A 23,130-nucleotide genomic window follows, 5' to 3' on the forward strand; every position below is an offset into this window, starting at 1 on the left:
AGTAGTCATCTTGGGATAGGGCCTTAACAGGGCACTAGGGACATCTTTCTTCGTAGCCTTTGTGTGCCTTGGGTACCCTGTTAGTTAGTGCCCTTGACATGTTGTAGAGACATGAGGAGGAAGAACAATGACACCTTTCGTAGTGCACAGCCATTGCTTGCTGATGTCATGTATCCTGTGCCTGCTGCCAGCCATGCCCTCCTGTTCTCTGAGTTGATTTTAGGTGGCAGCTTTAGTCTAGAAGCAGTAAACCAAGTGAACAGCTCTACTTATTACCATTTATAAAACACACCAAGCAAAAGCTCTAGGCACAGTCACAAATCAGTCCTTAAAGGCATATGGAGGAAATTTAGTCTTTCCTGAGTCAGGCCAGTTCAGGCTACTATAGACTTACAACAAACCCAAAAACTTTAAAGCACCTGAAATTTTCGACCTGTAGGCTTGCTTTTGGTTTTGGGTTAAACTATAGCACCGTTTCACTGAAACTCCCCCTTGTGAATGATTCTCAGAACTGTAAGACCAGAGTCTGCAGAGTAACAGAGAGATGTGCCCCCCTTCAACTTCTGTCACTTGTTTCTCAGCAGGGTAGGTGTGGTACCAAATTATTCTGTGTTAATCCAGGGTGAGAGTGGACCCCTATGGTTTATCCCACCTTAAAACTATTAGTATGTAATCAAACGTGTGGAAACTCCAGATTTTGTAAAGCTTCTCTGAAATGTGAGACCAAGTTGGAGATGGAGAGAGACCTGGTCCAAAGTTCTCACCCAAGCTGCCTTCTAATGGTGTTGAATTCCTGATGGGACTGTTCAACTGGTATATCTGGTTAGTTAGGAAAAGTCAAGTAGAGTTTGAACTTGTGTGTGTTAGTATAAGGTGCAATTTCTCAAAAAATTTGCTAAACAAGCATGAAATCCTCTTTAAATACAGTAAAAAATTCAGACATTAGAGTAATATCAAGAGGGCATTGCAGCAGCATTTTTGGAAGAGCAGAGTTTAAGATTCCCATTAAAAAAAAATGGTTGTGCAAATAAAATACCAGCTGATGCAGTAAAAATTAGTGGGTTTAAAATCTGAAGGAAAAGCAGCTGAGTTATTAATCCCTGAACTGAAGCCCTTAAGTCCTTTTAGTGAGTGACTTCTGCTTGTCATATTATCCCTCTGAATGATGGAATACATAGACCCGGAGTTGTTCTCTGCTGTGTAGTAAGAGGAAATTTAACCACTGAACTAAATAAATGAATTGATTAATTTGCAACAATAAGGAGCTGTGTATGCACTGTATCTAATTGCTTTTTTGTATTGTCTTCCTCTGACTTCTTGGAAGACACAGGTTTGTGGGTTGCACATGAAAAAACATCCTAAATAACCCCACCTCACCAGGGCTTTGAACCTTCAGCTTCAAAGATCATTCTGTGTATCACCTCTTATTGCTTTGGACAGTCTCTAATGGGGACATTGCTCAGCCAAGCTGAATTTATGCAGTAGAAATTCAAGCTGAAATTGAACACACCTCAGAATCACGGAGTAAATCAAATCTCATTTCCTTGCTTGCAGAGAACCTGCGGGCTGTATGGGCTTTCTTCCTCCTCCTCCTTCTCAGTAATTTTTATTCTGCCAGGTCAGAGCTACCTTTTCTTATGAGAAACACTGAGCAAGTGGCTTCTCTTAAGCCTTATTCAAAAACCCATCAGAGCTAATAGCTTTGAAAACATTTGATGTCCAAGAGGCGCTTGGGAGCACTAAATCCTCACACAGGGATTTTTAGGCTGTAGAACAATGGTGTCCTCCAAGCACTGTAGAAATTACCATGGAGGTGATATTTCCATTACAGATCCTGCAGGTACTTATCCAGGAATATGGCAAAAGAGAATTTTAGAGAGAAAGCAGAAGCCTTGGTGATCAACTCCTTATCCCAAGAGAGTGACATGGTCTTTGCCTAAGTCTTCAGTGGTGCTGTATGTACAGATACATCCCATCTCTATAGTCATCAGGTTCAGTTTAGAGCTGTGACAGCAAAGGACCCATGTTTTTGATTCAGAAGGCAAGTGTTCTGGACAAGCAGTTGTCCAGCTTGCTGCTCTGCATACTGATTAGCTCAATTTGAGGATCCAACAGCTAAAGCTGCTTTGGAAAAGAAGTCTAAGTTTTCTTCTCCGCATCCTTTGGAGAGTAGGGGTCCAGTGCCAGCACAAGTCATCTTTTCCTTGGTTGTCAACGGCAAGTATACAGCCAACATGATAATCTTATCTGGCCCATTAGCAATAAACCTCCACTTGTGTCATGTCCTTCCTGACTGTCCAGCATCTGTTATCTCTCTGGAGTTAACAGTGTCATTCTTACAGAGGTGAGATACCTCTTTTCAGTCTCTTCTCAGCCATATATTCTGAAGGAACTTGTCTCCTGTCATGTTTTGGGGGTGTTGCTGGGAGCATATGAATTGCAAGAAAGCTGATGCTGAAGAGGTGGTAGGTCTGATGCTTTAAGGACATAAGCTGAACAAACATTGCAGAGATAAGCACGTAAGTTCCCAGGCACGCAAGCCCTTTTTGACCTCCAAATATATTTGGATTGGAAGATGCCACTTAACGATGGCAGGAATCCTTCTTGAGAGACATAGCTATTATCTTGGGCCCTGATTGCTTCTGATAGGTATAAGGAGAAACAACTAGAAATAACTGAGTGTCAGCAACTTTTAGTGCCTCTTTATTTCAGAGAATGCACAGGGACTTCTTTCTCTGAGAAGGGCAGTAGTAAGTGTCAAACCATTTGATTCCTCAAAAACCTCTGACCTGTTTTCTGTGTGTGGTCTATGCCCAAGTCTCTGCTCCCTCTCAGATTCACCTTGCTGTCTGTTGGCTAACTATCCTGTACGTCTCCCTTTCAGTCAAGAAGTGTCTTGGCCCATGATGTTTAGCATCTCGTCAAGCCTGCTCTCACTAGTGACTGTCTTGGATAGTAGCCTCTGTATTTCCAGCTGTCCCAATAGCCATTTAAATGTTCCTTTTGAATTAACTTAGCAGTCAAGTTTAAGCAGCTCTCTTTTTACAGGCAGAAGATGGTTTTGATGTTGGCCATGAGTGCTTCCAAGCATAAACTGTTTCAGCTCTGGTCATTTTCCAGATGGAGTTCACAAAGAATGACACATTCCAACAGCACAAAATGGATAATTTAACAAATTGAAATGTTAACAAGCTTCACTCCTTCAGTATGTTATATCAGAAATTTCTGAGTTCTCTTATTTCTGCCCTCATTGCAGACTTTGTCCTTTCATTTTCCTCCAGCTGTGCAATGCAGATTAGAGTAGGATCCAAAAGTGTGTCTGGGGTTTGTGAGGAGTCACTAGGAACAGATTTAATCCCATTGTCTTGGTAGAAATTTCATAACTGTCGTAATTCTTATAAACTTAACTTGTACAGCTGCATTCTCAGTATCTAGGGGACACTCTGGTCCTTCTTACCTTCTTGGCTGCTCCTGATGTCAGTACTGTACCCACTCACCAGGACCCTCAGTGCTGTGTCCAGAATGAAGACACTTCAGTGTTGCACGCTTCTGCAGTAAGTGCCTTTGAAGGAGGAACTCCAGACTGTGTTGCAGTTTTATGATCTGCACTTAGATTGACTTACACCACTTTTGGAACTACGGCCTTAGAGCAGCTATTTTGCAACTGAAGTTCCCTTTTCACTACAGGATTTTCTGTTTATAAAGATCATCCAGCAACTTTAGCTGTCCATTCCAACTCCAGATTTCCAAAAGCCGTAATAGCTAGAACTTTTATATGGGCTGAGTCACACAAACTTCCAAGCGCTGCCCACCTTTCCTTTTTAGCTAGCTACTGTAGCATACAGCTACTACAGTTTTTCTAGTTATTTGTAGCTATAGCTGTTTGTAGCTAACCAACTGATTATAAATGTTCTATTTCTTTTGTGCTGTATCTTTAGAATACATTGTTGCAGGTTAGATTTATATATCTCTTAGAGTTATTAACCTGTAGGAAAATCTGCTAGATATTGCCATGCAGTAAGGGACTCTGAAGTCACTGTGATAAGCCTGGAAATGTTGGCTCAAGGCTCAGCAGTGGTCAGAAAGGCAAATAGAGAATAAGAAATTACTAGAGAGAGAGAGCAGAAATAAAGCAAAAGTACTGTGTTGTCACCGTGAAAGTTTGTGACAACGCGTGTTGTAAATCTTGTGTATCGATTCCAGTGCCCTTATTTCAGAAAAGATACTGCAGAACTGCAAAATAGTAGAGATAGTCAAACAGTTATTTGCTCGTCTGATTTCTTGGCTATCCAGACTTCTTGCTTGTATTCAAAAGTTCTTTTTTTCCCCATCTTAAAATGGACTTGAGTTCATTTTCCGCATGTGATCAGTTAGACAGGTGAACTTTGGATTTCCTCTTTCTCAGCTTTGTGGCATCTCCTTAGGCCACTGAATTACTGCTTTTTATCACTTCCACTGTACAATTAATAGCTGACCTTCTGTTGGCACTATTTAATTGTTATGAAACTGAGCTATGGAACTGAGCTTTCTAAGCTCTGCCTCTCCAAATGCATACTTTCCTCCCCCAGTCCTGGCTGAGCGTTTCTTTGGCATGTCCTATATTGTTTTGACTTACTTTAAATATACAGCATCCACTTGGTTTGTGGCCAGTTTTTTTAGCATATTGCTGTTAGTTTTGCTACTTCTTTTAATTAAATTTATTCATGTTGTGCAAACCAAGTTTAACAAGATTTTTGATCATTAAAAAAAGTCGTGAGCTAGGGGCCGTTTGCTTTCTAGTTGCTATAAAAGAACAAGGGGTAAAAAAATCAAATGCTTGGCAAGCTCCATGGCTTTCCGGAGTGTCTGTGTTCTCCTTTCATATGTCTTGATACTGAAGTTGGAGTCCTGGTGAGTTTGGGTTTTTGTGAGTTTTGTATGTTTTGTTTTGGGTTTTTCCTAAATGAATCTGTAATCATTATATCCAGAAATCTGTGAAGAGTACAAACTCTCTTGGATTTGCTACTGATTCCTGTGAACTTGGCCAGGTGATATAATCCCAGAAACCTCCCATGACTGCAGATGTTTGGTTAGACCATAACCAGAATAAGCCTCCCCATTTTTTTTTGCCTGGACACAATTAGGTTATGCTTTCTTCAAACTGGAACAGTCCACTTGTTTCTGTCAGGGTTTGATTGAATGGAAAGAGTTTTGTTGCATGTCTTACTTTGTTTTCTAGGCAGCCTCATTCCTGAGCTAACTGTCTTCTGGGCAAATCTGAATTTCTTGGAATGAGTTTACTCTGGTGTACATCAGTATCCTGTTGTCACTTCATCAAGGCATTCTGAACTGAAAGCTGTGTATTTGAGTTTCAACATTTGCCAGGATGTTTTCTGGCTGCTGGCCCTATTTCAAACCTTTTCTTAAAAATCCCAGTTACTATTTTTTAGGCTCCTGCAGCTGTCTTTGATTTCTGTAACAGCTTTGTGTGTTCTGGCTTCTCAGTTCGGCTGGAGCAGCGGCTCATGACTTTTAACTCTTTTATCTTGTTTTGGGCACCAAGGTTACTGGTGTTATTTTGTTCAGTTAACTGATGCTGGAGAGCTGCTGCTGATTGGGTTTTTTTCTTCTATGTTCAGGAGGACAAGGTCTTCTGTAAATAGAGAATTGCACCAAAGGTTGTACACAAATCACAGCATTCATTTGCTGAATGCTGGTTAGCCATTTAGGCTGAACAGGTAATGTGCACAGTGAGCATAAGGATGCTCCCATCCTCTTGTCTGGTGTTCTGGTGACAGCAGTTGATTTACTGCTGTGCTAGAATGCAGCTGGTAGATAAAAAGCTTCTTCTGGAGCAGCCCATCATATTTCAGCACTTAAGTTAATTGTAAGCACAATAGAGAAATAAAAAAATTAACGGTCCAGTCCATAGCTATCTGCAGTGCATTTCAAGCCTTGGCAGAATTGCAAGTGCTTTTACATACCTAGCAGTGAGAAATGTTTTCATAAATGCCACCAGCTGGAGATAAGGGTTCACAACTCCAAAATGGGCTGTAACTCCAAAATAGCAAATCTATCTATCTCAGGGTTTTATGCTCCTGCCATCATCCTGGCCTTCCTGTGCTGTCTGCCTTCCTCACAAAACTCTAAACAACAGGCAAGCTTAGTGGACCTCATTCAGTTGCTGGCAGATCTCCCATCCAGTTCTAAAAATGTGCTTTGGAGGGTGCTTATTTATTAATTGATAATTTTAAAGAGAATTTGTTTCATTATCTTTTGACTTCTTTTTCCCTGCCAGGGCTTTGGAAGTGCCAGCATTATGCAGTACATGGATGTTCGTACTGTTGGCAGAAACTCGCAGAATTCATTTTAGTCCTGTGAATGACACAGAATTGCCTTGCCTCTTGTATTTTGTCTTGGGAGCCTGTCCCTGCAGCCTGGGAAATAGCACTCAGGGTCCTGTAGAGTTCCAAGTCCTGTGTGCCAAGTGGGATATGCAGATTAGTATAAACCCACTGACCATCTTTGAAACTGAGAAAAGGGGATTGGTCTTAAGAAAAAGCAGTGTGAGGCTAAGTTCAGTTTTGCTCCTTGTGCTCCAAACCCAAACAGGTTGAGCAAAGTGCATTTAAGACGTATGGGAGTTGTTGTGTGTGTAGACATGACTTCTTGAAAGTACTCTGTAGCAAAGCTATTCATGGCATAGGCTTTCTGTTGAGGTGAGCAGGCTTTTAGCTACCTGACTCCTAGAGCTCAGAAGGTATCTATCATGCTCCTAGCTCTAGTGATGGCTACACGAAGAATCATAGGATACCAGGTTGGAAGGGACTTCAGGGGCCATCTGGTCCAACCTTTCTTGGCAAAGTGTGACCTAGACTAGATGTCGCAGCACCCTGTCCAGCCAAATCTTAAATGTTCAACATTGGGAAATCCACCACATTCCTGGAGAGATTATTCCAATGGCTGATTGCTCTCATCATGAAAAATTTTGCTTGTGTTTAGTTGGAATCTCCTTGGGAGTAACTTGTGCCTGTTACCCCTTGTCTTTTTCATGTGATTCCTTGTAAAATGGGAGTATCCATCTTCTTTGTAGCCACCCTCTACTGGAATATAGTGATGAGGTCTCCCCTGAGCCTTCTTTTCTCTAGGCTGAAGAAACCCAGTTCTCTCAGCCTTTACTTCTATGGCAGGCTTCCCAGTTCTTGATATCTCTGTGGCCCTTATCTGGACTCTTTCCAGCCTGTCACATCTTTTTTGTATAGTGAGGACCAAAAGGGTCAAGGGTTATAAACCACGTTAATATCTCCTATTTGTCTATACCTCTTAAAAATTTAAATCCCCTGCAAACTGTGCACATAGCTGGTCTCTCTGGCCATATGTCTGTCTCATTACTTGCCTTTGTCCTTCTTTGCAGCCTTTCTGCTTCTTAAAGTGATTGTTGAATCTTGTGAAGGCCTGTACGATGAGGGCTTGGAATGGGCACTGCATTGTGCCATTTACAGCTGCTTCTGGATGGACTTGGGTAACAGTTCTGGCTTTGGCATGTTTCTGAAAGCTGCACGATTTCCAGATCAGTGGATTGAATTAATGAGCTTCTTCCCACCATTAAATAGAATTGAACACCTTAGGCTTCTAATGGATTGTGGTTTTAAAGCATTTCTGGAGCAGGTAACTCTTGTCCCAAAACAGGATGCCATTTCTGCTAGCAGAGTTCAGATAACAACCGTAATTTTCTGAGTAAGCTTATAAATTATTTATCTTTAGAAGAGGCACCAGTGGGCAGAGGAGAAAGACTAACCGAACCCTCCCACTCCATGGGTAGGAACTGTCAACTCCATAGGCTTGTTCCTTTAAAGATCACAGATCTCTGTGAGATCATTGAACAAACATCTGAGCTACTGTATATCATCTGAGCCCAACAGAATGGCTCTGTGTGAGGTGGGGAAAAGAGGGTGTTGCTGTTGCTAAGTAAAGTAATAATTTTTACGTACGATCAAAACCTTTTGCCTTGTGTGGAGAAGTGGCAAGGCCTGGATTTCAATACAACTCAAGTGCAGATATATAAAAGCAATCCTCAGGAAGGATTTGGGATGTGGAGAGTTAGTGTTTTCCTGTGTTTGACTGGGCACAGGGTAGTGCAGTGAACATAGCAGGACTGCCAGGAGTGAACGGCAGGGATAAAGGACAAACTGATGGGCAAAGACTTTCACTCCCAGGCTTCTAGACATAGTGTGTCCTGGCTAATGTTCAGTGAGTTGAGCAGAGGAAGAATGGAAAGCACTGTAAAGTGTCTGAGTAACCTGGTGGAACTGTGGACAAGGGACCCTTGCACTTGCCTTAGCAGTGGGAAGTAAGGTGAGGCACCTGCTCTCCCTATTTCCTGACTCACTCATCTTTGCTGTGATCTGCTCAGCCTTGTCCGTGTGTCCAGCTCCAGCCACTGAACAAGAGAGTCCCACCAACTTTTGTTTCTCCACAGTCAGGACTGGAGCATATATTCATGGCCCAGTGCCATCCTGGGGCTCATGGGCAGCATTGTCCACCTCTGCTGGCCTTTCTCTCTGCTGTGACCTGGGCAGACCTCCTGTGTCTTACTGTCCAGCCTTGCTGATGCGTTCTGCATCAGTGCAGTCCTGTTGCATACCTCAGAGGAGAAATTTGCCCCTGGTTGCTTTAACTTTATCTTTTTTACTAGCTGAGCTTTTCGGAAAAATCCTCTTTCCAGGAAATTTTCCTGCCCTCAAGGCAGACAGAATGCTGCTTCCTACTCTGAGAGTGACAGTTGTGTGAGCTGGTGGGGGCTGTCTTACCAGCTTAGTCTCAGCAGCCTTACGCTCTCAGCCCACAGGAAGAGAGGGGCATAGGTCCTTCACTTGCATGTAGTACAAACAGCAGCTGCTTGATGCAGGAAACTGGGGGCACTGGAGCAAGAATGACAACATGTATCCTGCATGTATGTGGTGTCACTACTCTTGTGTCTTAAGCCCAGATCTTTGTCTTTCCCACCACATGCACCAGACCCACTCTGCATCCTCTGGATAGATATGTGCTATATGCACAGCCTATCTTGGGAATCTCACTTGGTAGACTGTCAAGGCAAAATCCTCCTCCTCTTCCTCTTAGCATTCATGAACATCGAATTAATACTCATGGCGTGATCAGCTTGGGGGTGAGAGATGGTGTTGAAGCATCAACACTACATTTAGATCCACAAAAGCAGCAAAGGTAAGGTAGTGTTGCTGTTACTTGTCCTAGTGTGGGTGCTTTTCTTGAAGCCAGAGTGTAGCACTGACAGTTATAGTGTATCCTCTCTGAACTTGGCTCCTGCAGACTGGTCTGGGCAGAGTCTGTTGGGAAGTGTGCATGTGTTTTTATTTAACTCCTAATTATTTAGTTACATGTTTTGTCTTTGGAACTTCAGGGGATTAATTCCAGCAAAGATTCCAGCCTGTGTCAGCAACTTTTAAGTTGCTCTGAGAAGTGTGATGCCATTTGGAAAAAATAAATAATCCATATAATTAGAAGATACAACTGTAAAATTTATGTCAGTTAGCTGACACTTTATTATAGAGAGGCAATAGCCTCTTCATAGTCCAGGTGGCAGCAGCCTTTTCATTACAATGAGAAGTGTTGCTATTCAATTGAGTTCACTAGGAGAAACACTCAGGGACTGAGTTGCTTTTAGAGATTAGTGGGGGACGAGAAGGGGAAGATTTGTACTAAACCTCCAGTAAACAAGCCAGTTTGAGGACTCCAGTGTAAAATGCATACCAGGCTACTAGAATAGGGAAACCCTAATGTCTTTTCCTGTGGCCTTCATCCTCTGAGTGGAGGCAAAAGACTGATGGGTTTGCTTGTGATATGGAACCATAGAATAGTTTGGGTTGGAAGGGACCTTTAAAGGCCATCTAGTCCAACCCCCCTGCAACGAGCAGGGACAGCTTCAACTAGAGAGGATTGCTCAGAGCCCATCCAACCTGACCTTGAACATTTCCAACAATGGGACATCCACAACCTCTCTGGGAAGCCACGTCCACTGCCTCACCACCCTCATTGTGAAAACTCGAGTCCAAACTAAACCCACGTACCTTGGGCTTTGCCTAGGTTTCAGAAGTGGGACTGCCATAGTGCCCTCTGTGGTACACGGTCAGTGACAGGCATGCCACCATCTCTGTAGAGAGGACAGGGCATGTTTGTCCGTCCCTGGCTGCCCTTTGCCCCGATGCTGTGTCCATGCAGTAGTGCTGATAAGGGGCTGGCACCACATGCCCCATGGACTGGCTGTTCCACCCTCCAGCATGCGACAGCTGGGACTGAAGCATCTGGCTTTTCCATCCAGCGAGGGCTTGCTAGGTCTGATCTGCAGGGCCTGCCCATCCCAGCCTTGTGAGATGCAGGGTGTTGGTGTGGGAGGCAAATGCATTTTAACCTGGGGTTTGCTGGGCTGTACGTTTTTTTCCTTTTGCTTGATGTGAAATCATTCAGTCAGTTTTTTTCCAACTGCTTCTGTGTTGTGGAAACTAATGACTGTCTTACGGGCATGGAGAGGCTCTAGTGAGGTACCAGTGATGCTGACTGATTGCATTCTTGTCCTTTCCTGCACTGATTAAAAAGACAGCGTAGAGACCTTGCTTTCTTCTTGCTTCTGGTTTTCCTTTGTGTCACTACCCGTTCATGCTTCCCAGAACCTACCCACCACCAAGTCCTTTGCTGTGTGAATTGTTGGCACACTAGTTTTATGTTCTAGTAAGGCACAGACTGCAGGCAGATGATGAAAGATTTTGAAGGTTGAAAAGTTACTAAGCAATTAAGTGTTCCATGTCTGCCCGATAGATGGGCCCTATTTCTGCATGTTGTCCATTAGATTTCATTGGTGGTGCAGCTCCCTCTCTGGCTTTGCTGTTCGCAGTGGCTGTTTTCTCCTGGGCAGGATGGGGTTTGGAGACTGCTGCCTGTAATCCCTTTGCTTCTCCAGGACAAGGCTCTTCCAGAAGGTCTGGTCTCTCCTGGGGAAGTGCAGCCAGTCAGCTTTTGTTGAGGATCAGCCAGAGGGGACAGTTCCAGTGCAGTAAGGAAGGAGCCTGTATGTAGAGTGGTACAGCAAAACGTGGTCTGTTTAGAAGGCACAAAATTTTGGGGCAGGGGCTCTTGGTTCTGGGGGAACTGGTTTCAGAGCTGGTGTCCACAAGAGTCCACTGACCCTTCAGAGTTTGTCCATCCAGTTTGCAGGGGAGGGATAACCTGGTGGATGCAGCAAAGTAATGAGCCAAAAATGGTGGAATAATCGTGTTCCTCTGGGTGCAGCACCATGGCATGGCACGGCATGTGTGGGATGCTGTAGCGAGCTGAGTCCGTCACCCCCTCCATTGGAAGCTATCCTCCTGTGATGTTACCCAGTTCACAAGTTGTTGGTGTTACTGGAGAATGAGAGTTACGGGGCATGGGCAGCTGTAGCTGCAGGAGGAAGCTGGACTCTGAGAGCCACAGAAAGCACTTGCTGTTCAGAGCAGCTCCTGAAAGGTTGGTTTGGGGACACATATGGAGGGACCTGAATTGCTAATGTTTCTCTGGAACTTCTGGAAAGCAAGTGAGTGAATGGTGGGGCAGGGGGTTAATTTGATGGCATATTACCTCTGAATTACAGTGATGCAGCTCCACTGAGTTCTGGTTTGTTGCCACAGAGTAAAGAAGGAAATGTAGCCTCTAGGGCTGAGACAGTTAACTGCAGGAAAGGAAGTCAGCAGCCTTTGCTTTTCTTCTGTTGGCCGGGTCTGAGTCGCTCACTTCTGTCATACTGCTTTTTTAAGACTCTGATCCCCCTGAGGTAACCTACAAAAAGAGATTTAGGTTGTGACTACTCTTCATTTATTTTTTTTTTCCAACTGTGAAGATACAGTAAAGCTTTTTTTTTTAAATACTTTTCCCTGCATGTTTATTCTTGCAATCTGAAGAGTGTCACATCAAGCTCCTTGGATATCATCTGCAGTCCATTTTGCTCTATCCTTGCCTGACACTAGAAGTGATATTCTTTCATGTGCTTGTGAGATTTAAAAACAAACGAAAGAAAAGAATGACTGTTAAAATCTGTGTGGAAAAGTCCAGCTAAAATTCCCTTTCTTAAAGGAATTCATACTTCACCATCTTGGAATTTGTTTTCTAGTCTCCCATGGAGACTTGTAGGAAGATGAGATTGGACAAGACCTTGAAGGAGAAATGCTTTAATCTCAAAATTAAATTCTTCTAGTTCTTTTGTGACTGACAGAAAGGTGCACATAGAGATCTCCTGTGTTTAATGCAAAAGGGCATTCTTCCTGCGGTAGTTTTCCTGAGCAAGTCACAGCAGTGTGTAAGAAGGGCGAAGAATGCTAACACACACAGTCTTCTGTTACACAGAGGATGCGAATTTTTGTCATCTGTGTAGAAAACTGATGCCTTTCAAACCTTCATGTTAGATGCTCTGGATACCTTCTGCTGCTCTTTAACATCTCCTCTGTCTAGCAGCTGCATCTTAAAGAGCAGATGAAATTGGCTCAAGGTTGTCAGGTCCTAATCTCAATAACAGCTCCTATCCATTATAAAGTATGAAGTGAAATGATCTGTGAGTGGGTTTCTCTCAGATCCCACGTAGCATTTGTTCTCAGCAGCAGCAAAAGAGGGAAATTATCAGGCAGTGAGAAGAAGCTGTTTATTTTTAACTTACCCTTTCTTTTTAAGTCCTATTTCATAATTAAAGAAGATAAGGAATGAAAGCCAATGAAAATACATAGCTAAAGGGATAAGATGATCTGAAGTTCACTGCAGAGACTATGATAAGTAGTGGGTAACACAGTGGAGACTTTGGGGCCTCTTTTTCCTTCCCTGTCCTCCTAGAGTATCAAACTGAGTTCACAGCTGCCTTTTGAAGGTTACAGAGGAGGACTGATCTAAAGAGTACTGCTTACAGAGCTTGCTGCTGCCATCAGGGTTTACTGCTGCTCTCTGTGGTTTGAGGATGCCTCTGTTAAGTATCTGCAGAGATCTCTACTGGGAGTTAGCAAGGAGGAATCCTGATTCTTTGCGGAGAAGCATGTACATCCATTGTCTGGACACACCTTTATGGCACTATGTGCGGCTGTGCATAAGGGGCCACAGAGGAGTGAAGAGGAGCTGAAGGGAAGGTTCTGGGGGAGTTGTAAAACTCCCCAGGAAGTTTTACCCAGGGAGGCCCTGAGTAAAATGCCTCCACTCTGATCTGCTGCTGGAGCAGCCTGTTCTACTCCTCACCTTTAAAAAAGATTTCTCCCCTGCAGTTTATTAATCTTGGGCAACTTGGCTTCCTCAGATTGAGAGGAGGATAGCCCCCCAGTTCATGCAGGCTGCTAGATTCTTTAAGGCTCAGAAGAAGGTGCATTATACTATTGCTCTCCATCCCTAGTGGGTAATTGCATCCCAGAGTAAACTATTCCTGTACCCAGGCAGCCTGCTTTCATCATTGCTCTTCACTCTGTGAGACTTCTCCCAGCGTCTGCATGGAGGAACAAGAATTTGGAGATGGCTGTCATTGCAGGGGGTTCCTCCTCTCTGCCAGTGGAGCTGACAAACAGCATTAGGAAATGAGTCCTGGAGAGGAAGCTGCATGCTCTTGGAACAGCAGGACACTGACAGGCTGTTCTTAAATAACATTGCAAAATGCTGATTCCTACCTCCAGCTCTCCTCTGCAATGCTGGAGGAGAGCTGAGCCGCAAAGAGGCTCTGTGTGACCATCTTGCCTGGGAACCACTTCTGGAACCTTTTTTTTACCCCCAGTCCTCATTTGGATGATGCTGTGGTGGCTTCTGCTACCTCAGGCCCTAGCCCACTTCTAAGTATTTGGATAAGTGTGTCTGTTTACCACAAAGTTTGGGTGAAACAAGCTTTTGAAGGAACCCTACGCAGCTCTAGGTTTCCTAGAGTAAAGGATATAAGGACACAAAGCTGCCATCTGCCTAAAAGGGCAACTGAGGGTAGTGTTTACATTGTTGGGAGAACAAGAGAAGTTGAAGGGTTCCTTATTATTCTGGTCACTGTTGTCTTAAATCCTCTGCAATGCTTTTCTTAGGATCTTTTCTGAGTTGAGATGCCCTGGAGCAGGATCCTCTTCCTTTGCACATTACACTTTGTAGTCCTCCTGGCTGAGGCTTTTCATGAGCAGAAGCTACTGTAATGCAAACCTCAAATGCTGATACTGTGTTTAGCTCTCAGACCAGTGGTAACAGACATAAGTTCATGTGTTCAAAATAATTGTTTCAAGCATATATTTTGCCCAGGAGTGCTAAGCTGTGTGGCTCCTGGTAGGAAGATTATCATTACTTACCATCTCACAAATGTTTTGAGGAATGTGTTTGTCCATGCAATGTTTTGAAGCTAAAAGGTGTTGTGAGAGTCCCTCTTGGTGCTCCCTAGTTAGGAAAATAAATAGTTCAACAGGACAGAGATGTGTAACTATGCATTTGCAAGTATATCCCCATGCTGGGAGCAGTGTAAGGCAGTAACAGAAGCTGAAGTGCTTTGGTTGCAGTAAAGGCAGATAATAAAATATCTCCTGGCAGGAAGGCCTGGATTTGTGTCTCCATCTGTTTCCAAGACCAGAGTCTGTACCACGGCTGGTCTTATCTTGGTGCCTGTCAGAAGCTTGTTCCTATGAGGAGTGGAGTGCAGTGCTCTGTATGGAAGCTGACCTGAACAGCTGTAGAAGCTGGTGGTTTAGCAGATTGTGAATGGTGATGAGAAATCCATGAGGGTGTACTGGCAAAACTAGCTTTGAAAGGACCATGAGGTCAGGCAAACCTGTGTTTGCATAGTGCCTGCTGTGTTACATTTGGGTGTCCAAATGGTAATTAGCTGCTTAGTTTAATGAGATCGTGTCTCTTACTCCTTGTGACATAATAGTATCTGGAAAACTGCTGCTGTTACAGATACAGGCTCATCCACTGTTCTCATGAATGGAGAAATTCTGTGAATTTGAGGGCTGTTCCTTACTGGCATTAGGAAGACTTTAGTGCCCACCTCTGTGTTGTTAGTCATGAGCCAAATATTGGCTGTTAAAGCCATATATGTTGCAGAAACAGGTGCCAGAGCTGTGATCTACCTCAGCCTTGCTCCTCCTATGGTGAGGTGTCTGTGGATGCTGACTCCTCTGCTGTCTCTGGCAGGTTTTGGAAGTGGTGCGATCCAACTATGACACGCTGACCCTGAAGCTGCAGGATGGACTGGACCAGTATGAACGCTACTCAGAGCAGCATAAAGAGGCTGCCTTCTTCAAAGAGCTGGTAAGATGCCTTGATTCTAAAGAATCAACAACCCCTTTTCAAAGCCCTTGCTTACAGGCTGGGCAGTGGCAGCCCTGTTACTCCATTGGGCTGCCTACAAGGACGGGGCAGGAATAGGATCTGAACAGGCACTGCATGTCTCAGCAGATCTGAAAGTGCCCTGCAGCTCCCTGCCCCACAATACATGGCTGGGGAGGAACCCCCAGACTGCTCAGGCCAGGAAGCAGTCAGTTAGTCCACTGTGCTTTGTGGTGGTAAATTTGAGTGGTGGAGAAGCTGACAACTCTCACCTTGGGTTTATCACACAAAGCAACTTGGCCTTTTTGCTGTTGTTAAGGGGACCGCAAAGTATGGGACTGAGCAGAATATGTGATGCTGGTGAAACATGTGCCTGCTCATTGCTTTCCTCCATCACTCACAAATTAAGAGTTCCCAGGCAAAGAAAACAAAGGCATTCTCTACAAATGTCTCCTTATGCCAGAGGAGAAGACTAATGGTAGGAAGCCCCACAAAAATACCATGGTGAAGACAAAACTGAGTCCAAATAATTTGGGTTGGTAGTTACATTCTTCAGCAAACCAGCTTGCTCAGCCTGCTCCAGAGACCCCTGACACAACTTTCTTGTCCAAGAGCTGCATCACTAGGGAGGCAGCTTTTGTAGTGGCTGGTATCTGAGGCAAGCCTGGTTTTCTTCACTTTTGAATCATTACAGCTTCAGCAAAGGGAGAGATCTCTAGCTCTGGCAGCTTTCTCCACCAGTTTGAGAGCTGATTCTCTCTTCTAGCTCTGACCTTGCTGATTGATGAGTAATTGATGCCTGCCCACTCCATCACGAGTCTGCATGAGTTTGGGAATGTTATGCCTCTCTCTGTCTACTCTGCTCCAGAGCAAGCATGCCTGAATTGGTTTTGCTTCCTTCTACAGAATGCTTTTTAATGTTTTTGGGTCATTTCAGCACTGCTATTGGGTAGAATGCAAACAAAAACACTTGCTGTCACTTTCATGCCATTTTTCTGTGCTCTTTGTGCTTGTTTTTGTCACTCTAGCCTGCTGTTTGATGCCGTATCTGGAATAAATGCAAAGAAGTTTGGCCATAGCCTTCCTGTGACACAGGTTTCCCCTGTTACTGTACTCTGGAAATAACACACATTCGTGTTTCTTTTGTCATTTGTTCCAACCCAAGGGCTCCTGCCATCCTTAGCCAGCATCTTTTTCCCCAGCCACATGACTGCTCTGCTTCCTGCATGCCCCACTTTCCACTTGGCCTAGCAGAAGCTCAGGCTGATCATGCCAATTGATTAAAATGACATTCTCAGTCCTAAGATCATCACAGCTACAAAACACTTCAGCTAAAATTATTTTCTTCCCAGCCCGATGATTCCCCCACCCCCAAATCCCAATTATGTATCATTTAAGAATCTGTTTAGATTAACCAGTCCCTCCTCAACTGCCTTCTGAAAATTACCCATCCAGGTACCCCTGAGTCCCTCTCCTCAAGAGCATATGAAAGCCTGAATAATTACCATCTAAATGTGCTGATTTGACCCAGTTGTGAATCTGTTTAATCCACATTTCTCTAGATGCCCTGAGAATTGGGACCCTATTAAATGTTCTTTACTCACAGCTATAGAAAATCCCCTGCATTCCATTAAGCTGTTCCCTCAACACAGCAGGAAATCAACCTGATGTGCTATGATTTGTCTTCAGCAAACCCAGCTGGCCTCCTGTCCTCCACGCTGGTTTTTGTTCTAGGTGTGCCGTAACTGATAGCTTTATTAATTGTTTGAACAACTCATCAAAAAGGCTCTAGTCTGCCCTGTATCCTCTTCAAACCACGTAGTTGGCTTCTGTTTTGCAAGGCTTTTGAATCTTTACTTTGGCTTCTGTTGCTGGTCTGACATTGGATAATATCCCCCTGCCCAATGCATTGTGTTTAACAGCTGAGGTTTGCAGGATTTCATGGAGGGGGCAGAGTGAAGTTGCTGCAGTTTTGCTCACGGGCTCTGCCAAAGGAGCAGGTCTGGTGGTGAACTACAGGTTTCCAGTATGGTTTCCAAACTCATGCTGGTCCCATCAGGTCTTCCTGAACAGGATCTGTTCACAAATAATTGCTTCCAGATTCTGACTGATTTTCTTACCTCTGTCTGTGTGATTGCATTAAAGCAAATCCTTCTTGGTGGGGAATGACACGCAGGAGCCATTTTCCTTTTCGGCTGCCTTTTCATCTCTCTGTGCTCCCATTAAGTGGGTGAGCAGAAACTTCCCCAAGCCATTCTCTTGACTCCTTTATGCTTAAAAATCTCGTTCTCACTCCTTTGACATCCTCTGCTAATGCACTGCTTTGCTTCTCTGGCTTTGCCTCAGTGCTGCTCTTTCTTGCTAATCCCAAAGAAAAATCTGCTTTCTTCTCACATCCCCTTTTCAAAGAAGCTTTCAAAGGCCTGTGATACTGCAGCCACATTGTGGTGGAAGGTGATGTGCAGAGTGTTTTATCAACTGGGTTTTCTGGCCTGTTGTGCTGCCTTTGAGGGGCTAAAGGAAGGAACTTAGGAAGTTTTCTAACACTTTTTATTTCTTTTCCTTTAAACCCTCAGGGATGTCATTTGAGGTCTGTACTGCTTTGATAGAATGAATGGTTTGGATGTGAGCTTTTGGACCCTCACATTGCAGCTGGAGGAATGTGTAGAAAGAGATTCAGCATCTTTCTAAAACATTCACTGTCTTTGCAGTTGGATGGGTTTCAGCAGAGTCTCAAAATAGTCTGATTAGGGGTTGATTTCTGCAGGGGAAATTACACTAATTTGACTTTTAATTAGATGTAGTAGTCAGTGTAAACCTTCCTCCCATTGTACAAATTTCTTAAGAGCTGCTTGTTGATTTGAAACAGGTTTAATTGATGGGACTTGCTGTGAAGTAGGAGTGTCTGTACATGTTCCTCCTGTCCAGCTATAATGACACAAAACTAGAACTGAATACTGCTTTCCTCACATAGTTAATGCCACCACTACATCCATTCTTTCATTTGCTTGTTGTTCTTTAAGTGATGTCAGCTTTTCATGCATTTCCCATTTTTGCCAAGTTTGTGGGTTAAATGTGATCCAAGCTGCTAACAGGGAGAAATCAATTCTAAAAGCTTTTCTGGCCCTCGTGTGCTCCAGCATGCTCTGTGCAGAAGCAAGAGAGGACACATGCTCTGCTTTTACTTCCTTGCAGAATGGCTGTTAAAGCTCTGAGCTTACTTTCTGGGGTTGGTTTTGTCCCCCTGTATAAGCCACTCTAGAGGGTTCTGGTAGCTTCCAGGCTAGCAGCCAGGCTGCTCGCTGCACCAGGAGCTAGAAGTCCTGGGGGTGTAGCCTCATGGATGGGGCAGCTCAGGCAGACTGCAGGAAGCTTCTGAAGTTTATCCTTGCTACAGGCTGACACCTCCCTGTGTTGCTGTCTGGTCTTCCAATCCCAAAAGGGAGATGAGCTCTGGCTCCCTGACCTGAGCCCTGGTGCTGGAGATAACTTGATTTAACTCTAATTTGAGCTATTCTTACCTTTTAAGCTGGTTGGTTCAGAGCTGCTGCTTTCTCACAGCAGAAGCAATACTGGGCAGAGATTTGTAGAAACGTCTCCCCAGCTTGTGTTAAAGCAAATTTAAGTCCAACTAGACTGCTCTTGACCAAAGTTTGTGTCTAAGCTCCTCTTGAAATCTGAAGCTGTTTTCAAGTGAAAACAGCTCCCCAGGTGATCTACTTCACTGGTTCACAACCCATGGGTTTAAAAGTATTTCCTCTTTTCCAGTGTAAATCTTCTTTGTCTTAAATTGAGTATTTCTTGCCCCATCCCTAGGGAGCTAGGGAAATATTACTCACTGTTCTCTTTATGACCTCATTTTACATATTGGAGAGTGTTTGCTCTATTCTTCCTAAACCTTCTCTTTGCAAACTAAACAAGCTTAACTTCTTGTGCTCTCTCTATCCCATGGCTACAGTTTTCACTAAGACCTGTGTTTTCATCATGTGCCACTCCAGCCTCCCTTTCTGGACTCACAGAGACTGCTGCCACATACTTCTTGGAGACCTTGATCGGTATACAAGTTGGGCATCTTCTGTTGCTGGTGTCTGGCCCCTGGCAGCAGTTTCTAAGGCCAGGAGCTCATTTCTGCTTGTCCTTTCTGTTGCTGAGGCCCATAGAAATGCTTGTAGTCAGAATAAGAATGCTGGCTTACACTACATGTAGCATCTGCCCCTTTTCTCCAGGCAGTCATGCTCCCCAGGGCAGAGGACTCTCATCTGTTTAGCCGTGTTGTTCCCCTCATGTCAGAACTGGATTGCTGAGCACTGGAGTGGGAAGCACTCAGTAGGACTAAGACCAAATCCTGTTAGTGGGGCTCCTGTTTCCTGACAGGGGGACAGCCCAGTGCAAACCAGTGTTCTGCAGATGAGTTGCTGTATCTATGTTAAAGTGGGTTATCCTACAAGACACGATCCTAAACTATTTCAGTATGGAGTAAGTCAAAAGATACCTAGAGAAGAGAGGTGAGAGGGTGCTCCAAGGAAATGAAGAGCATGGGGACTCTGCCAAGCATCCTGATGAAGGAAAGTTTGTTGTTTCTGGAGGCGACTTGAAACTTAAATATTCTTTCTTTGAGCGTAGACATCTTTGCTGGCTTGCTCGGGTTCTTGTGGTCTGTGCAATGGGGTTCAGTGGGGTTCATTTCACAGCTATCCCTGTTAACCTTTCATGTCTTGATTTGCTTCCCACTCTTACAATCCTACCTTTTTGGGAGCTTTCTAACCTTCCCCTCATTTTTTTCTCACCAGTGCAGCAAGTGCTAACTTGCTTTTCCAGCCCCCACTGTTGGATTCCTCATTCTGCTTCTATATAATTCATCCCCCAGTGCTTTTAAAAAGCACAAAACACTAACCAGGTCAGCAACAACCTTATTATCACAGGCTCCAAGTCTCTGGGAACTGTAATCCCGTTGTTTGGATGAGCTTGTGTCAGTTTTGCTTTCTGTCACTGCTGCACACAGTCGCTGACACAGATGATGTTTGACTTTGTTTTCTCGTTGCCGAGTGCCGCTGAGACTGAGCCCAGTCTGGGGCCTGTGTGTTCAGCCAGCGAGTCTGCAGGCATGAAGGGGGAAGGGAAGCTGCTGCACAACAGGGCTGTCCAGCTGCTCTTCACAGACTGCAGGTGACCAGAAATATGGGCATCACTGAGAGATAAAGTTGTCACTTCTTCAGAGACAGCTAGTGAGCCAGCTTCAAGTGTAACTCACACAGCACAAAATACAAAATACCCCTGGACCTGTGGGTTTCTGCCAGCCTGGGAAATAATTTGTATTCACAGCATAGTAGCATGGCCTCTGTCCTTTCCTTGACTTCGTATCTGTGGATCTACAGGTGCTGGAGTAGAACCAGTGGGCACTGGTAGAAAATGCTCTTCCAGGTGTAGTGTGGAAGTGCTCACTTTCTCCATCGCTTTGCCCCACATCAGGAAGCCATCATAGCTCATGTATCCAAACAGAGCATCCTCTCCCATCCCTGTCTCATTTGGAATTTACTCTCCTTGCTGGGATGTCATTATAAGGATCCTCAGGGATTTCTTACTAAGCTGGAGTTGCAGTCAGTTGGCTGCAGCAAGTTCTCTGGGGCTGTAACAGCATGCAGAAGAGTTTCATGCTGAACCCAGAGGTCAGCAGCATCAAAGCTACCATGCTCATGGAGAGCCAGGAGGAGTCCCTTGGCTAAAACATCTTATTTTGTCTCTGCCAGGTTCGGTCCATCAGCATCAACGTGAGGAAGAACCTTGCTTTCAACACGCTGAGCCAGGAACTGCTGCTGAAGGAATTCTCTACGATCTCTTGAAGCGGGGACACTGCCGCTGCGCAGGGCTGACCAGAGATGGGCCTGTTTGGGCAGGGACGCTACAGAACTGCAGCCAGTCGCCCCTTGCCTTCTGCCTGCAGAAGGGACTGCATTTCTTTTAGGGGAGAGCCTTGCTGCTGTGTGTTTGATCCCAAAGGCATGTGTTTCAACAGGACTGGGGCTGAGGAGAGTGATGGGCATGTTGAGGAGGAGGAGGAAACAATTCTGTAAGGTGCCAGGGGGATGCGCAGCCATTCCTGTGACATAGCAATAGGGATTCCCTCCACAGCCTCAGGGAAGATGCGCTGGAAACCTTTGTAGCAGAGCTGGGGGAAGCTCCCAACCAAAATAATAAAGCCAGTCCAGCTGTGTGAGACAGTTCTGCACTGAGATCACTCGCCTGCTCTATGGGGAAAGCTCTCTGATCCCTGGTGAGGGCTGTTCTTTTCTGTCAGCCCGGATCAACCTGCCCTCCTGAAATGTACGTCAAATCCCATTGGGAATGGCTTTGGGGTATAAAACGGTTTCCCCAAGAAGCAGGCCCTGCTCACTGCTGGTTCCTCATGGTATCACTTGAACCGAGACATTGGATTATTAGAGAAGGAGAAATTTTACCTCCAAGGTTGTTGGCTTACAGGATCCTGTTGTAACTGGAGACCAGCTCTGCTTGGGGTCACTGTTGCTTCCGGTAGCCCAGCTCATCTCTGCCGTTTTCTAAGGTTGAGGGACATTTTTAGATAACTCCATTTTCACAGGGCAGAGGACAGTGTGACTCCTTCTCCCCACTCCCCTATTGCCCATCAGAGACTGCATTGTGACAATCCTTCTCTTCCTCACCAGAACATCTGCCTTGCACATGTTTGCAAGTGCCTGGTGACCTCTGTGAACTAAGAAGTCTTCATTTTTCCCTTGTGTGTAGCACACAATTAAAATGCAGCTGGAGAAGAAGTTTCTTCATTTTCTTACTCTTCTGTCTTCACAAACCAACTTGCAGCAACGGACTGCTGAGAACTTCCTAAGGAAGAGTTCTGGGATGATGCCCGGGGCCCAGGCAGGCCTTTCTGCTCCAGAGCCAGTGTTTCAGAGGTGCCCAGGGCCAGTGGAGCCTGTTCCGAGTGCTGTGTCCGGCTGCCAACTCAGGAATACGCAGCACAAACACCCATTCCCTGCCCCTGCATTTTCAGCTCCCAGCAGTGATGTTCAGATCTGGCCTTACTTGGTGGACAGAAGCAGAGAAGTTATTTACATCCCAGATCCACTTTTGTTTTTCCCTAGAAAACAGTTTTGTTTGGAAAAAAAGTGCCTAGCCCCACTCGTAGCCTTGTTAGGTTAGTGTGAGCGGTGTGAACATCATGCTCATTTACTACCATTTTTAGTCAAGGCTTCTTCATGCTAACATCTGTTAATTGCATTAATGTTTCGTCTTCATCTGCCATAAGCATGGGAAATTGAAAGCTGTGTCCTTGGGCCACCCGCTGAGCACAGCACCCGATGAAGACCGTCTGTTTTCCTTGGGAGCACCGGCTTCTCCTGACAGAAGATACTTTGCCTCAGCAGGGAGTTGTCTGGCTTTTATCAGCTAAGCCAGACACTTATTTGCTTTCTGCCATGCAAGTGTGTAGAAATGTGTACATACCAGTGGGACAGTGCTTGGGAGAGCAAGCAGGCTCCATAAAATCACTCTGCTTGAGGACACGCCAGGGCATGTAGAAGGAGGCAGCTTCTCCGGTGAAGAAAGAGTAACAATGGCATGCAGCACATGGCACATGTCTGCAGATGTGGGGAGCTCTTGCTAGACAATCTCGCCTCTGGGGATGGGGAATTTCATCTAAAGGGGGCTTGAGCTGCTTCCCTGAGGTGCAGCCCCAGCATCGCTGCTGTTGGAGCACTGAGTCACTCAGCTGTCCACATGCCTCCTTTTCCCTGATCCCAGTTAGGCTGAGGCTAAAGAGATACGTGACAGAGTTGGGAATGAGTCTGCCTCTGCCTCCGCAACCTCTGGGGT

The 23,130-nt window shown here is 44.9% G+C and overlaps 1 protein-coding gene across 1 annotated transcript in view; it reads left to right on the forward strand.

The window, feature by feature from the left end:
- LOC104402594 (chromosome unknown open reading frame, human C10orf76) overlaps positions 1 to 21,500 on the forward strand; it is a 118,482-nt gene extending 96,982 nt beyond the window's left edge. Inside the window, exons 24-25 of the mRNA XM_010010508.1 lie at positions 15,151 to 15,267; positions 21,033 to 21,500. Of these exons, the coding sequence (XP_010008810.1) occupies positions 15,151 to 15,267; positions 21,033 to 21,125 (210 nt within the window). The 3' untranslated portion in view covers positions 21,126 to 21,500. The remainder of the gene's footprint in view (positions 1 to 15,150; positions 15,268 to 21,032) is intronic.
- The last annotated feature ends 1,630 nt before the right edge of the window (positions 21,501 to 23,130 follow it).

Source organism: Nestor notabilis, unplaced genomic scaffold (assembly GCF_000696875.1).
Source record: "Nestor notabilis isolate BGI_N333 unplaced genomic scaffold, ASM69687v1 scaffold5460, whole genome shotgun sequence".
Taxonomy (NCBI): domain Eukaryota; kingdom Metazoa; phylum Chordata; class Aves; order Psittaciformes; family Psittacidae; genus Nestor; species Nestor notabilis.